General features: G+C 42.1%; 1 protein-coding gene and 1 non-coding gene across 2 annotated transcripts; one reads left to right on the top strand and one right to left on the bottom strand.

The window, feature by feature from the left end:
* The first annotated feature begins 6,409 nt into the window (after positions 1-6,409).
* TRNAQ-CUG (transfer RNA glutamine (anticodon CUG)) lies at positions 6,410-6,481 on the top strand. Its single transcript has one exon. It is a non-coding gene; the product is annotated as a tRNA-Gln (tRNA).
* A 3,214-nt stretch (positions 6,482-9,695) lies between these two features.
* On the bottom strand, positions 9,696-11,131 carry GNGT2 (G protein subunit gamma transducin 2). Its single transcript, XM_066340357.1, is given in 4 exon segments — positions 9,696-9,733; positions 9,736-9,820; positions 11,045-11,058; positions 11,061-11,131. Coding segments are annotated over 4 exon segments (204 nt in total). The 5' UTR covers positions 11,128-11,131.
* Between the last annotated feature and the right edge of the window lie 1,746 nt (positions 11,132-12,877).

The following is a 12,877-nucleotide window of genomic DNA, read 5'->3' as shown; positions in this document are numbered from 1 at the left end:
AATTAATTCATGGGCCGTTTCAGTCTTGAGTGCATGGAATAAAAACCCACCCGGAATTCCCGGGTTTTTCCATGGAAAATCCTTTTTTTTTTTTTTTTTTTTGAGGTGAAATCTTTGAGGTTTTGTTGTTTGATCGGTGTTAAATCAGGATTCCCAAATTTTGGGATGAGATTCCCAATTTCATTTTGGGATTCCCAATTTCTCGTTTTGGAATTCCCAATCTCCTTTGGGATTCCCAAATCTCATTCTGGAATTACCAAATCCTGGGATGGGATTCCCAAATTCTCGTTTTTTGATTCCCAAATCTATTTGGAATTCCCAAATCTTGGGATGAGATTCCCAAATCCTCGTTTTTGATTCCTCAATCTCAGTTTGGGTCCCAGATCCTGGGATGAGATTCCCAATTTGGGATGGAATTCCCAAATCTCTCTTTTGGGATCCCAAATCTTTGGTTTTGATTCCCAAATCTCATTTTGGGTCCCCAAATCCTTGGGTTTTTATTCCCAAATCTCCTTTTGGGATTCCCAAATCTCAATCTGGAATCCCAAATCCTCATTTTTGATTCCAATCCCATTTTGGATTCCCAATTTGCACTCTGGGGATTTTATTTCCCAAAAAAAGGGGCTTTTCCCCCTAAAAAGGGGGGTTTTTTTCCACTAAAAAACCGCATTTTTTCCCAAAAGGGGAAGGGTGTCCCTAAAAAGGGATTTTTTTTTCCCTAAAAGCATTTTTTTCCCTAAAAAGGGGATTTTTTCCCCTAAAAGGGGATTTTTTCTTAAAGGGGGGGGGATTTTCCCTAAAAGGATTTTTTTTTTCCTAAAACGGAGGTTTCCATTAAAAAAAGGATTTTTTCCCCAAAACAAGGATATTTTTTCCCCAAAATAAGACATTTTTTTCCCCTAGAGAAGGTCATTTTTTTCCCAAAAAAAAGCGATTTTTTTTCCCAAAAAGGGGGATTTTACCCCCCCAAAATAACACTTTTTCTCCAAAAAAAGAGGATTCTTTTCCCTTAAAAAAGGAATTTTTTTTCCCTAAAAAGGCGGGGGTTTTTCCCTAAAAAGGGAATTTTTTCCCCAAAAAAGCAATTTTTTCTCCCAAAAGGGTGATTTTCCCCCAAAATAGCACACTGATTTTTTCCCAAAAAAGGGATTTTTTTTCCCCTAAAAAAGTGACTTTCCCCAAAATAATTTGATTTTTTCCCCCCCAAAAGCAGCTGGGATCAACCCCAAACCTCCCTGGAAACGGCGCTTATCGATCGAGGCGGTGATTAACGCCATTAACCCGCTAATTAACCGCTAATTAACCGCTAATTAACCGCTAATTAACCCCTGTCCCCCCCCCGGGGTGGAAATTCGCCATTAAAAATCCCATTCCCAGAGAAAACAAAAATACATAGAATTATTTCGTGGATCCCCATTGATCTTTACGATGGTTTTTGCTCTCTCGGTGAAATAATTCCCCTTTTATTTCCTTTTTGTGTTTGTATTATTTTAATTTTGGTTTGTTTTCCGGCTCATTAAGGCGGGGGTTTTGGCTGAGAGGAATTTCCAGCTGGATTTAGTCCTGATTTTTATTTTATTCTATTCTATTCTATTCTATTCTATTCTATTCTCTTCTATTCTATTCTATTCTATTCTATTCTATTTATTTTATATTTTTTATTTTACTTTATTTTATTTTACTTTATTTTATTTATTTATTATATTTTATTTTATTTTACTTTATTTCTATTTTATTTTATTTTATTCTGTTCTATTCTATTTATTTTATTTCTTTTATTTCTTTTATTTATTTATTTATTTTTTATTTTATTTATTTTTTATTTTATTTTATTTTATTTTTATTTTACTTTATTCTATTTATTTATTTTATTTTATTTTATTTTATTCTGTTCTGTTCTAGTCTATTTATTTTATTATTTTATTTATTTTATTTTACTTTATTTTATTTATATTTATTTTTTTATTTTTATTTCCTTTATTCTATTTTATTTTGTTATTTTATTTTATTTTTATTTTTTCCTTTATTCTATTTGTTTTTTAACTTTATTTTATTTTTTATTTTATTTTATTTTATTTATATTTTATTTTATTTTATTTTTATTATTTATTCTATTTTTATTTTTCCGAATAAAGAAGCGAAGAGAAAAAAAAAAAAAAAGAAAAGAAAAGAAAAAAAACAGTGGATTTGCAGCAAAAATTCCGGATTTTTCCACAATATTTGGAATAAAAAAGCGGAATTTAACAGCAGAATTCCAAAAATTTTTTCCGAATATTTGAATAAAGGTGAGATTTTGAAATTCTTTGGGATCTGAACTCGGGATTTGGGATTCTCTGTGGAATTTGGAATTCCCAGGGGAATTTGGGAATTTTGGGGGGAAACTTGGGAATTTTCTGTGGATTTGGAATTTGGGGGGATGGATCCCATCGGGGCTGAACTCCAGGAATTCAGGAATGGAGAATTCGACATTTTTCCGTGAACTTTTTCGATTTTTTTTTTTTTTTTTAGGTATTTTTTTTTTAAATTTTGGGAAGAATTTTCCCAAATATTTTTTTAGGAATTTTCCCTACATTTTTAAGGAATTTTGCCACATTTTTAGGGGAATTCCCCACTTTTTTTTTTTTTTTTTGGTATTTCCCCCACATTTTAGGTATTTTTGGACATTTTAAAGGGAACTTTCCCACATTTTTTTTCGTAACTTTTGGACATTTTTAAGGGAATTTCCCCGTATTTTTTAGGTCATTTTCCCACATTTTTTTGGTAACTTTTGGACATTTTTAAAGGGATTTTTCCCGACATTTTTAGGGAAATTTTCCAACACTTTTTTTGGAATTCCCCTGATGTCCCTCGGTGTCCCCAGCCCAATGGGATCCAACCAATCCAGGGATTTTTTGGGGGATTTTTTTTCACTCCTGGGCAGAGTTTTCTATGCAAAATGGATAAAAAAAAAAATTCACACTCTCAAAAGCCATAAAGAGATTTTTTTTTAATATATTTGATTAAAAAAATTATCCAGGGAGAAGTCGATCCATCTTCTCCACTATGGTGCTGTGAAATTTATAATTAAAAAAAAATTAAAAACAAAAAAAACCTGAAAAAATTATTTTAAGAGTTTATTTTTTCCCTCTGTTTTATCAAGGGGGAAAAAAAATTAATTCAAGGAAGAAATTAATTTAAAAAAAAAAGGTACAAAAATGTTAATTAGAAATAAATTAAAAGAGGCAAAGTGATTTTTAAGAAAAGGGAAATTAATTTTTTAGAGAGGGGAAAAAAAGAATTTTACAAAGGAAAAAATAAGCCTTAAAAAAAAAAAAGGAACAAATAATTTAAAAAAAAAAGGAAAAAAGTTATTTTAAAATAAGGATAAAAAATTCTGAAAAAAAGGAAAAGAAATTTTATTAAAAAGGAAAAAAAAGGTTAAAATATTAAAATTAATTTTTAAAAACGGAGGGGAGAAAGAGAGACATTAATTAATGAATTCCCTCTTAAGTGGGACCAATTTTTATTCCCTACAAACGCCAGAGAAAAGGGAGAGAGAATTCCTGAGCCAGACACGGACAGGGAAACCCAAACCTCCACAGGGTCATCGTCCTTGGGGAAATCCCAAGATTTTTGGGGTGAAATCCCATTTTTTCATAGTAAATCCCTTTTTTTTCCTTAGCAAAATCCCAATTTTTGGAGTGAAATCCAATAGTTGGGGTGAAATCCCGATTTTGGGGGGATGAAATCCCATTTTTTGGGGGTAAAATGTGCCAGAGACGCCTCTTGGGATGATAAGGCCATTAAATCCTTGGGATCAACTGTGGGCGGGATTTATCTTTAAAATCCGCGATTGGTGCCGAATTCCCGTCGGCTTCACCTCGGGATCCAAAATTCCATGGAATTCCAGGAGGAAATCCGACCTTAACCTGTGCCAGAGACGCCTCTTGGGATGGATTAAATCCCGGGAAATCCTCAGGATCAACTGTGGGCGGGAATTCATCGTTAAAAATCCGCGATTGGCACCAAATTCCGTCGGCTTCACCTCGGGATCCAAAATTCCATGGAATTCCAGGAATAATTCAGCCTTAAACCACGACCTCATTGTTCCAGCAATAAACTGGGATGAATTAAATCCCGGGAAATCCATGGCATCAACTGGAACCAGGGCAGGAATTCATCCTGAAAAATCCGCGATTGGCACCGAATTCTGTCGGCTTCACCTCGGGATCCAAAATTCCATGGAATTCCAGGAATAACTCGGCCTTAACCTGTGCCAGAGACGCCTCTTGGGATGGATTAAATCCCAGGAAATTCACGGGATCAACTGGAACCATGGTGGGAATTCATCCTGAAAAATCCGCGATTGGCCCCGAATTCCGTCGGCTTCACCTCGGGATGGAGAATTCCTTGGAATTCCAGGAATAATTCAGCCTTAAACCACGACCTCATTGTTCCAGCAATAAACTGGGATGATTAAATCCCAAAAATCCGGGAGATGATTCTGAGAGTCCAGAAGGAGCAGAGCCCACGGGAAATCCTGGGAATGATCCCGGGAATCTTCATCCAGAACAAATCCCAGGTTGACTTTTATTTTTATTTATTTTTATTTTTATTTTTATTTTTATTTTTATTTTTATTTTTATTTTTATTTTTTTTCAATCTACCTCTTAGCCATAGGTGACTCTAGGGAGGGGTGACTCCCGGGTGTAGTGTTTTTTAGGGAGAAAAAGAAAATTAAATTTAAAACAAAACGAAACAAAAAAATTAAAACAAAAAAAAAAGAAGTTTTTTTTAAAAGGGTTTTTTTAAAAAGGAAAAGAAAAAAGAAAAAAGAAAAAAGAAAAAAATGAGGGAAAAAATAGGAAAAAATATTATAAAAAATTACAATTTTTTTTTCCAAGAAAAACGTTCTTTAATAAAAAATAGGATTTAAAAAATAAATTTTAAAAAATAAAAGAATAGGATTGATGGGATTGCTTTCCCTTGAGAAAGTAATTTTGGAGTCCTTGGAAGCTCCAGCCCTCTCCAGGCCCACACTGGGACCCATTTTCTTTTTAATTTTCATTTTTTATCTTTTTTTTTATTTTGATTTTTAACGCTGGATTTTTTTTTCCCTTTTTTTATTTTAATTCAATTTTATTTTGGTTTTCCTTGGCTGTTTCCTCCTTCACTCCGCAGGGCTGAGGGAATCCCAGGGGAAAATTTGGGGGTTTTTTCCCTATTTTTCCAATGGATTTGGGGTTTTTATTTAGGGTGATGGCAGCAGAAGGGGGATGGAGCAGAATTTTGGGAGCATCCAAAGTGCTGCTTTTCCCAGGAAATCTCAGGCTCTTTAGGTTTAAAAAATTGTGATTTTTGCGATGTTTTGCCTTTCTTTGAGTTGTTTTTACCTTTTTTTTTTTTTCCTCCCTCTCCTGATCCAATTCCTTCCCTTTCCCGGATTTGGGATTGGATCCGGGTTCTGTTCCTTTTCCAGGCAGGAGGGGGTTTGTTTTCATTAATATTTTTAATTTTTTTTTTTATTGTTGGCCACAAATGATTTTACTTCCACTGTTTTGCCGTGAAAAATAAAAAAAAGAGCAAAAAACAGAGAAAAAAAAAAAAATTAAAAGTGTTTGTGTGGATTGTGGGATTGGGAAAGGGAAAAAAAAAAGGAGGGAAATTGAGGAATTTGGGGGGGAAAATGAAGAGGGGAGGAAAAATAAGGGGAAACAAGAAGAAAAAGGGGAGGAAAAAGGAAAAGAAATAAAAGAGGAGAAAAAAGAATAAAGGGAAATAGAGGGAGGAAAATGGGGGAAATAAAGAAATTCAGGGGGAACTAGAGCAGAGGAAAAATAAACGGGAAAGTTGAGGAGAAATAGAAAATAATAAATGAAGATACAGAGAGGGGAAAAGGGACAGGGGGGAAATCGAGGGGAAATGGATAAAGGAGAAGCAGGGGGAGAAAAAAGGGAAAGAAATAAAACTAGATAAATAAAATAGGGAATAAGGGGAATAGAGCGCGAAAGGAGAAATAACGGGGAATGGAGAATAAAGGGCAAAAAAGAAAGAGGGAACAGAGGGAAAACATGAATAAATGGAATATGGAGGGGAAAATAAATAAAGTGAGAAATAGAGAAAACAAAAGAAAGTGGGGAAATAAGGGGAAAACTCCAGAGGAATAAATACAGAAATAAGTTAAAAAAAAAAAAAAAAAAAAAAAAAGGAGGAAATCAGAGTGGGAGGCACCAGAGTGCCATGGCAGAGCTCGGGGCTGTCTCATAGAGCGGAACGGCGGCGGTACCGGGACTGAAGGACGTTTTTAGGGTCGGGAATACCCTGAAATTCCCGGAATTCCCGGAATTCCCGGAGTTGGGGGCGCGGGGCCGGGACTATTTCCCGCGGGCGGAGGGATAGGGAGGCGCGCGGCGCCTCCCGTACACCCAGCGGTCCCATGGTGTAATGGTGAGCACTCTGGACTCTGAATCCAGCGATCCGAGTTCGAATCTCGGTGGGACCTCGCGTCTCTTTTTGCCTGTCGCCGCCGCCGCCGCCGTGCCGGAGCCGGGAAGGGGAAAGGAAAGAAGCTGGCGAGGACGAGAGGCCGCGGGGCAGCACCGGGAACACCGGGCCCGAACCGGCGCCGCCGCGCTCCATTTTGTGCGCTTCACGGCGCAAGCGCGAGGGAGAAGGCGGAGGAAGGAAGCCGGAGGGCGCTCTCCGTGTTCCGCCGATGATTGGCTGAGCGTGATGTCACTCTGGCGTCCATGCGTTCTATTGGCTACCCGCGCTCGCCCGCCTTCTACCGGCAGCCCCGTAGCCCTCCGGAGAGACTCGCCCTCTCCGTTTCCCATCGCTGATTGGCTGTTCGCTCTGTCACTGTCAAAACTTCGTCTTTTATTGGCTAAGAGCGCTGTTTGCGCCGCCTCCTACTCCAGCGATCATAGACCCCGAGGGGTGGGGTCGAACTCTCCGTTCCCCACCACTGATTGGCTACCCTGCTGTCACTCTCGCAACCTCGCGTTCTATTGGCTGTACTCTGTCTTTTACCGCCTCCTACTTCACAATGCGTTTTCTTCTAGGAACCGGTGCGCGCTCTCCGTTCTCTACCTCTAATTGGCTGAGCGAGCTGTCACTCTGCCAATCCTGCGTGGCTATTGGCTGGGAGCGCTCTTTGCCCCCCTTCCCCTCAGCAGCGCGGAGCCATCATGGCGGCCGGGAGCCCTCATGGCGGCCGGGGCCCTCACGGCGCCGGGGGCTCCTCGGGCCGGTTTAAGCCGCTCTGGGGCCGGTTTTAAGCCGCTCTGGGGCCGGCAGCGGCCCGAATCCGCTCGGAGGCGGTTTAAGCGGCTGTGACGCACGTTCCAGCCGTTTAACGGCGATTAGCGGCTCAATCCGCTGCGGTCACGGCCCGGTGTCGGCCCGGATTAGGGGCGGCTCAGGCCCCGCGGGGAGCCCAGCGCCTCAAGGCCGTGACAAGAAATACGAGTATTTTAATTTTATATATATATATATATATTTTTTTTTTTTTTTTTAACCTAAATAATCTGAAATCGTCTCGGAGCGGTGACCGGGAAGGAGGAGCAGCACTTTGGGTGCGCCTCAAATGAATTACGGAGCGTTTCACATTCAGCTCCATCACTCCGCCTAAAATAACTAAAATAAATAAAAAAATAAATAAAATAAAATAAATAAAATGAAATCCACCGACTCCATTAAAAAGCAAAAAAAACCCTCAGCAGAACCTTAAAAAGCTCCTCCAAAAAGCAGGTTTCAGCCCTGCTGTACACCCAATTTATAAACTTAATAAAAGTCACTGAAAGGTGACTAATTATTATATTATACATATATAGACTATAATATATTCTATTATTATACTTAATTTATTAATTAATCAAGCACCGATCACATTCGGGACACCAACGGTGACAAGAAGAACAAAAATAAACTGTAAATTCTGCTTTTTTTAGATTATTTCCTACAAGAGACACGAGAGGCTTTGGGCTGCTGCAGTTTTATTTATTATCTGAGAAAGAAGAAAATCCCCTCGATTTGGGGATGATTCGTGGGATGGGGAGGGGAACGGGACTTCAGGGGAATTGAAATTATTTATCCCTGCTTCAGGAGAATTTAATTTTTTTTTTTTGAGGAAAAATCCGCTTTTTTTATATCCCTGCTTGAGGAAAATTTAACTTTTTTTTTTTTTTAATCCCTGCTTCAGGAAATTTTAAATTTTTTATCCCTGCTTGAGAGAAATCAAATTTTTGAGGAAAATCCACTTTTTTTAATATCCCTGCTTGAGGAAAATTTAATTTTTTTTTTTTTTATTTTTTTTTTTATCCCTGCTTGAGAGAATCCACTTATTTTGAGGAAAAATCCACTTTTTTTTATCCCTGCTTGAGGAAAAATTAAATTATTTTATCTCTGCTTGAAGAAAATTAACTTTTTCTTTTTATCCCTGCTTGAGAAAAATCCTCTTTTTTTTGAGGAAAAATCCACTTTTTTTGAGGAAAAACCCACTTATTTTTAATCCCTGCTTGAGAAAAATCCACTTTTTTTGAGAAAAAAATCCACTTTTTTTTTATCCCTGCTTGAGAAAAATCCCTTTTTTTTTGAGGAAAATCTGCTTTTTTTTTTTTATCCCTACTTGAGACAAAACCACTTTTTAGAGGAAAAATTCACTTTTTTCTGCCTTCTGTCTCCTCTCAGTTTTTCAGGTGTCTGAAGAGCTCCAAAGAACAAACCCCGCTGAATTCTGGAGTTGTACCTTGGGTTTGGGGATTTTTGTTTTTTTTTTTTTTTTGTTTGTTTTTTTATATCAACCAGGGTTTCAATTTACCCTAAAAAAAACCCAAAAAAAACCCTGGAGGGAAGGATTTTGGGGTGATTTTTTTGTTTTGTTTTGTTGGGAGTTTTTTGGGGTTTTTTTTTCGTTGTTGGTTTTGGTTTTGGTTTTTTGTTGTTTTTTCCTTTTTTTTTCTTTTTTTTTTTTTTTTTTTTTTTTTTCCTTTTTGTGGTTTTTGAACCCGTGAGAAAGAAGCCAACCTCGGCGGGGTGGAGACACCGATTTCTTTTTTTTTTTTTTTTTTTTAATTTTTTGTGTTTTTTTTCGCTTTTTTTTCCATTGTTCCTGCGGGGGTTTTTCCTCTTTTTTGAATTTTTAGGGTGTTTTTTGCCGGTTTTTGCTGGGGGATTTTTCCTCTTTTATTTTTTTCAGGGTGTTGGGTTTTTTTTTTTTTTTTTTTTTTTTGTTGGGTTTTTTTTTTTCTTTTTCTGGGGGATTTTCCTCTTTTTTGATTTTTTTTTGTTTTTTTAGGATATTTTTTTTTTCTGGTTTTTGCTGGGGATTTTTCCTCTTTTTTAACTTTTTAGGGTGGTTTTTTGCCGGTTTTTCCTGAGGTGTTTTTCCTCTTTTTTGAGTTTTTAGGGTGATTTTTTCTGGTTTTTTTTTCCTCTTTTTAACTTTTTAGGCTGTTTTTTCCGCTGTTTTTGCTGGGCGATTTTTCCTCTTTTTTGAGGTTTTTTTGTGTGTTTTTTTTGCCAGTTTTTGCTGAGGGATTTTTCCTCTTTTTTTGAGTTTTCAGGGTGATTTTTGCTGGGGTTTTTTTTCCTCTTTTTTGATTTTTAGGCTATTTTATCCGCTGTTTTTTGCTGGGCCATTTTTCCTCTATTTTGATGTTTTTTGGGGTGGTTTTTTGCCGTTTTTTGCCGGTTTTGCCGGGGGCAGGAGGCGGTCAGCTGATGCTGCAGCCGCCCTTCTCCTTGAAGGGTTTTTGTCCTCGGGGACGCCCTTGAGCAGCGGGTCCTCCCCGGCCATGGACTCGATGTACTCCTTGATCTCCTTGCCCGTCTTGGAGACCTGCGGGGGAGGGAGAAATCCCGGGAATTCCCAGAAAATCCCGGGAATTCCCAGAAAATTCCCAGGAATTCCCGAAAAATCCCAGGAATTCTCAGAAAATCCCAGGAATTCCCATTCGGGGGAGTTCCCAATGCTCAACACTCTTAATTCCCAGAAAGTTCTGGTGCCCACATTGCCAATTCCCAGGAATTCACAGGAATTTACAGGAATTCACAGGAATTCACAGGAATCACAGGAATTCAGGAATTCACAGGAATTCACAGGAATTCACAGGAATTCACAGAAATTCCCGATTCAGGGGAGTTCCCAATGCTCAGACACTCTAAATTCCCAGAAATTTCTGGTGCCCACATTCCCAGTTCCCAGAAATTCCCAATTCCCAGAAATGCCCAGTCCACATTTCCAGTGCTCAGACAGTCTTAATTCGCAGAAATTCCTGGTGCCCATATTCCTGGTGTCCAGAAATTCCCAATTCCCAGATTCCCGGTGCCCTCAGAGCCGGGTGTGCGGCTGGAGCATCCCAAAATCACCCCGGGGTGTTCTAGAACGTTCCCGAGGGTCCCAAATAACCCTGGAGTGTCCCAAGGGATCCCTGGGGGTCCTAAATAACCTCTGGGGTGTCCCAAATTACCCCACAACATCTCTGGAGTGTCCCAAAGGATCTTTGAGGGTCCCAAATGATCCCTGGGGTGTCCCAAATGACCCTGGGATACCTCAAAGAATCCTTGGGGTGCCCCAAAGGGTCTCTGGGGGGTCCCAAATGACCCCTGGGGTGCCCCAAATTACCCCACATCCCTGGGGTGTCCAAATGATCCTTGGGGGTCCTAAATAACCCCTGGGGTGTCCCAAAGGGTCTTTGGAGGTCCCAAATAACCCCTGAGGTGTCCCAGAACATCACTGGGGTGTCCCAAATAACCCTGGGGTGCCTCAAAGAATCCTTGGGGTGCCCCAAAGGATCCCTAGGGGTCCTAAATAACCTCTGGGGTGTTTGCAAATCCTCTGGGGTGTCCCAAAGGATCCCTGAGGTGCCTCTAATGACCCCTGGGGTGCCCCAAAGGACCCCTGGGTGCCCAGGACACCTGTCCAGGTGCATGACCAGAGGAGAACAATTCCTGGAGGACCCAGGGGTGCTCTGGCTGCTCCTGCCGGTTTTGCTGGGTCACTCCCGGTTTTTGGGGGGTCATTTCCCTCTCCTCGGGAAGAGAAACGCCCCGAGGCTCTCACCATCTGCCTCTCGTCTTCACCTCCTTCTTCAGCTGGTCCAGCTCCATCTTGAGCAGCTCCTTCTCCGTCATGTCCTGGGCCATGGTGCCCTGGGGCAGGACAGAGCCGATTACGGGATTATCCCGGCGCCCTCCGAGGCCCAGGAATTAAAATGGATTCATTAATTGGGGGTTATTTCCTGCTGGGTTTTAAGGCAGGGTCCTGAAGGACGTGTTTTCACGGCACGGGAGGGTGGAGGTTGGGAGAAAAGAGGTTTCTTCAAAAACTCAACTGGTTTTCCCCAAAAATTGACTCGTTTTCCAAAAAAACCCCTCAATTTTTTCATAAAAAAACCCCAAAAACCCAGTTCTTTTTCCCTTAAACACCCAACCCTTTTTCTCCTCCCCCCCCCCAAAAAAATCCAACGGTTTTCTCCAAAAAGCCCCAGCTCTTTTCCCCCCAAAACCCCAACCCTTTTCCCCTAAAAAACCCATCTCTTTTTCTCTAAAATCCCATCTCTTTTTCGAAAAAAAAACCCAACCCTTTTTCCTTTTTCCCAAAACCCCCAACCCTTTCCCCCAAAAACCAACCCCTTTTCCCAAAAAACAACCCAACGCTTTCCCCAATATCCCAAATGCTTTTTCCAAAAGAAACCCAACCCTTGTTCCCAAGAACTTAATTTTTTCCCCTAATCAACCCCAACCCTTTTCCCCTAAAAACCCCAACTCCTTGCCTAAAAAACCCAATTCCCCTCCCCCACCCAAAAAACCCCAATTCCCATTCTCAGCCCCGGAGGAGCCCCAAAGCCACCCCAAATTTCTCCCGGAGGCTGGGGCTGACCTGGTGTCCCGGGGTGTCCTGGGGTGTCCCAACCCTTTTCCCCTAAAAACCCCAACTCTCCGTCCCCCAAAAAACCCCAATTCCCCATTCTCAGCCCAGGGGGAACTCCGGAGGAGCCCAAAATCCACCCGGAATTTCCCCCGGAGGAGGCTGGGGCTGACCTGGGTGTCCCGGTGTGTCCCGGTGTGTCCCGGTGTGTCCCGGTGGTTCCCGGTGGGTCCCGGGGTGTCCCGGTGGTTCCCGGTGGGTCCCGGTGGTTCCCGGGGTGTGTCCCGGTGTGTCCCGGTGGTTCCCGGTGGTTCCCGGTGGTTCCCGGTGGTTCCCGGTGGGTCCCGGGGTGTCTCTCCGGGAGCCCCGCGTGGGGAAGGGCGGCGGCGGCTGCGGCGGGCCCGGGCCGGCGGGCCGGTGTCTTGGGCCCTAAGCCGATCAGGGACTGAGCGGTTTAAGGCGGTCAGGTGTGTGCGGGATTAGCGCCAGGAGCCGCCCAGGGGCCGGGGAAGGCGGGAGGGGACCGGGGAAGGCGGGAGGGGACCGGGGAAGGCGGTCACGGAGACCCCCGAGGGTGGGTTTGGTGTGGAGAGGTGGGGGTGACACCTGGAGGGACACCTGAGAGTGACCCCAGGGAGTGACCCCTAGGAATGACCCCTGGGGGTGACACCTGAGAGTGACCCTTGGGAGGGACACCTGGGGTGACACCTGGGGGTGACCCCTAGGAATGACCCTTGGGGGTGACCCTTGGGAGGGACACCTGGGGGTGACACCTGGAGGGACACCTGGGGATGGTCCCTGTGGAGGATTCCTGGGAATGACCTCTGAGAGTGACCCCTGGAGTGACCCCAGGGACTGACCTCTGGGAATGATCTCTGGGAATGATCCCTGGAACTAACCCTCGGGACTGACCCCTGGGAGTGACCCCTGGGGATGGTCCCAGGGAATGATCCTTGGGAGTGACCTCTGGCCATGACCCCGGGACTGACCCCGGCACTGACCCCGGGGTGTCACAGCAGCAGCTCC

The sequence above is a fragment of the Sylvia atricapilla genome, unplaced genomic scaffold, assembly GCF_009819655.1.
Source record: "Sylvia atricapilla isolate bSylAtr1 unplaced genomic scaffold, bSylAtr1.pri scaffold_69_arrow_ctg1, whole genome shotgun sequence".
NCBI lineage: Eukaryota > Metazoa > Chordata > Aves > Passeriformes > Sylviidae > Sylvia > Sylvia atricapilla.
The sequence above is the reverse complement of the archived record's forward strand: the minus strand, read 5'-3'. Positions and strand labels throughout refer to the sequence as shown.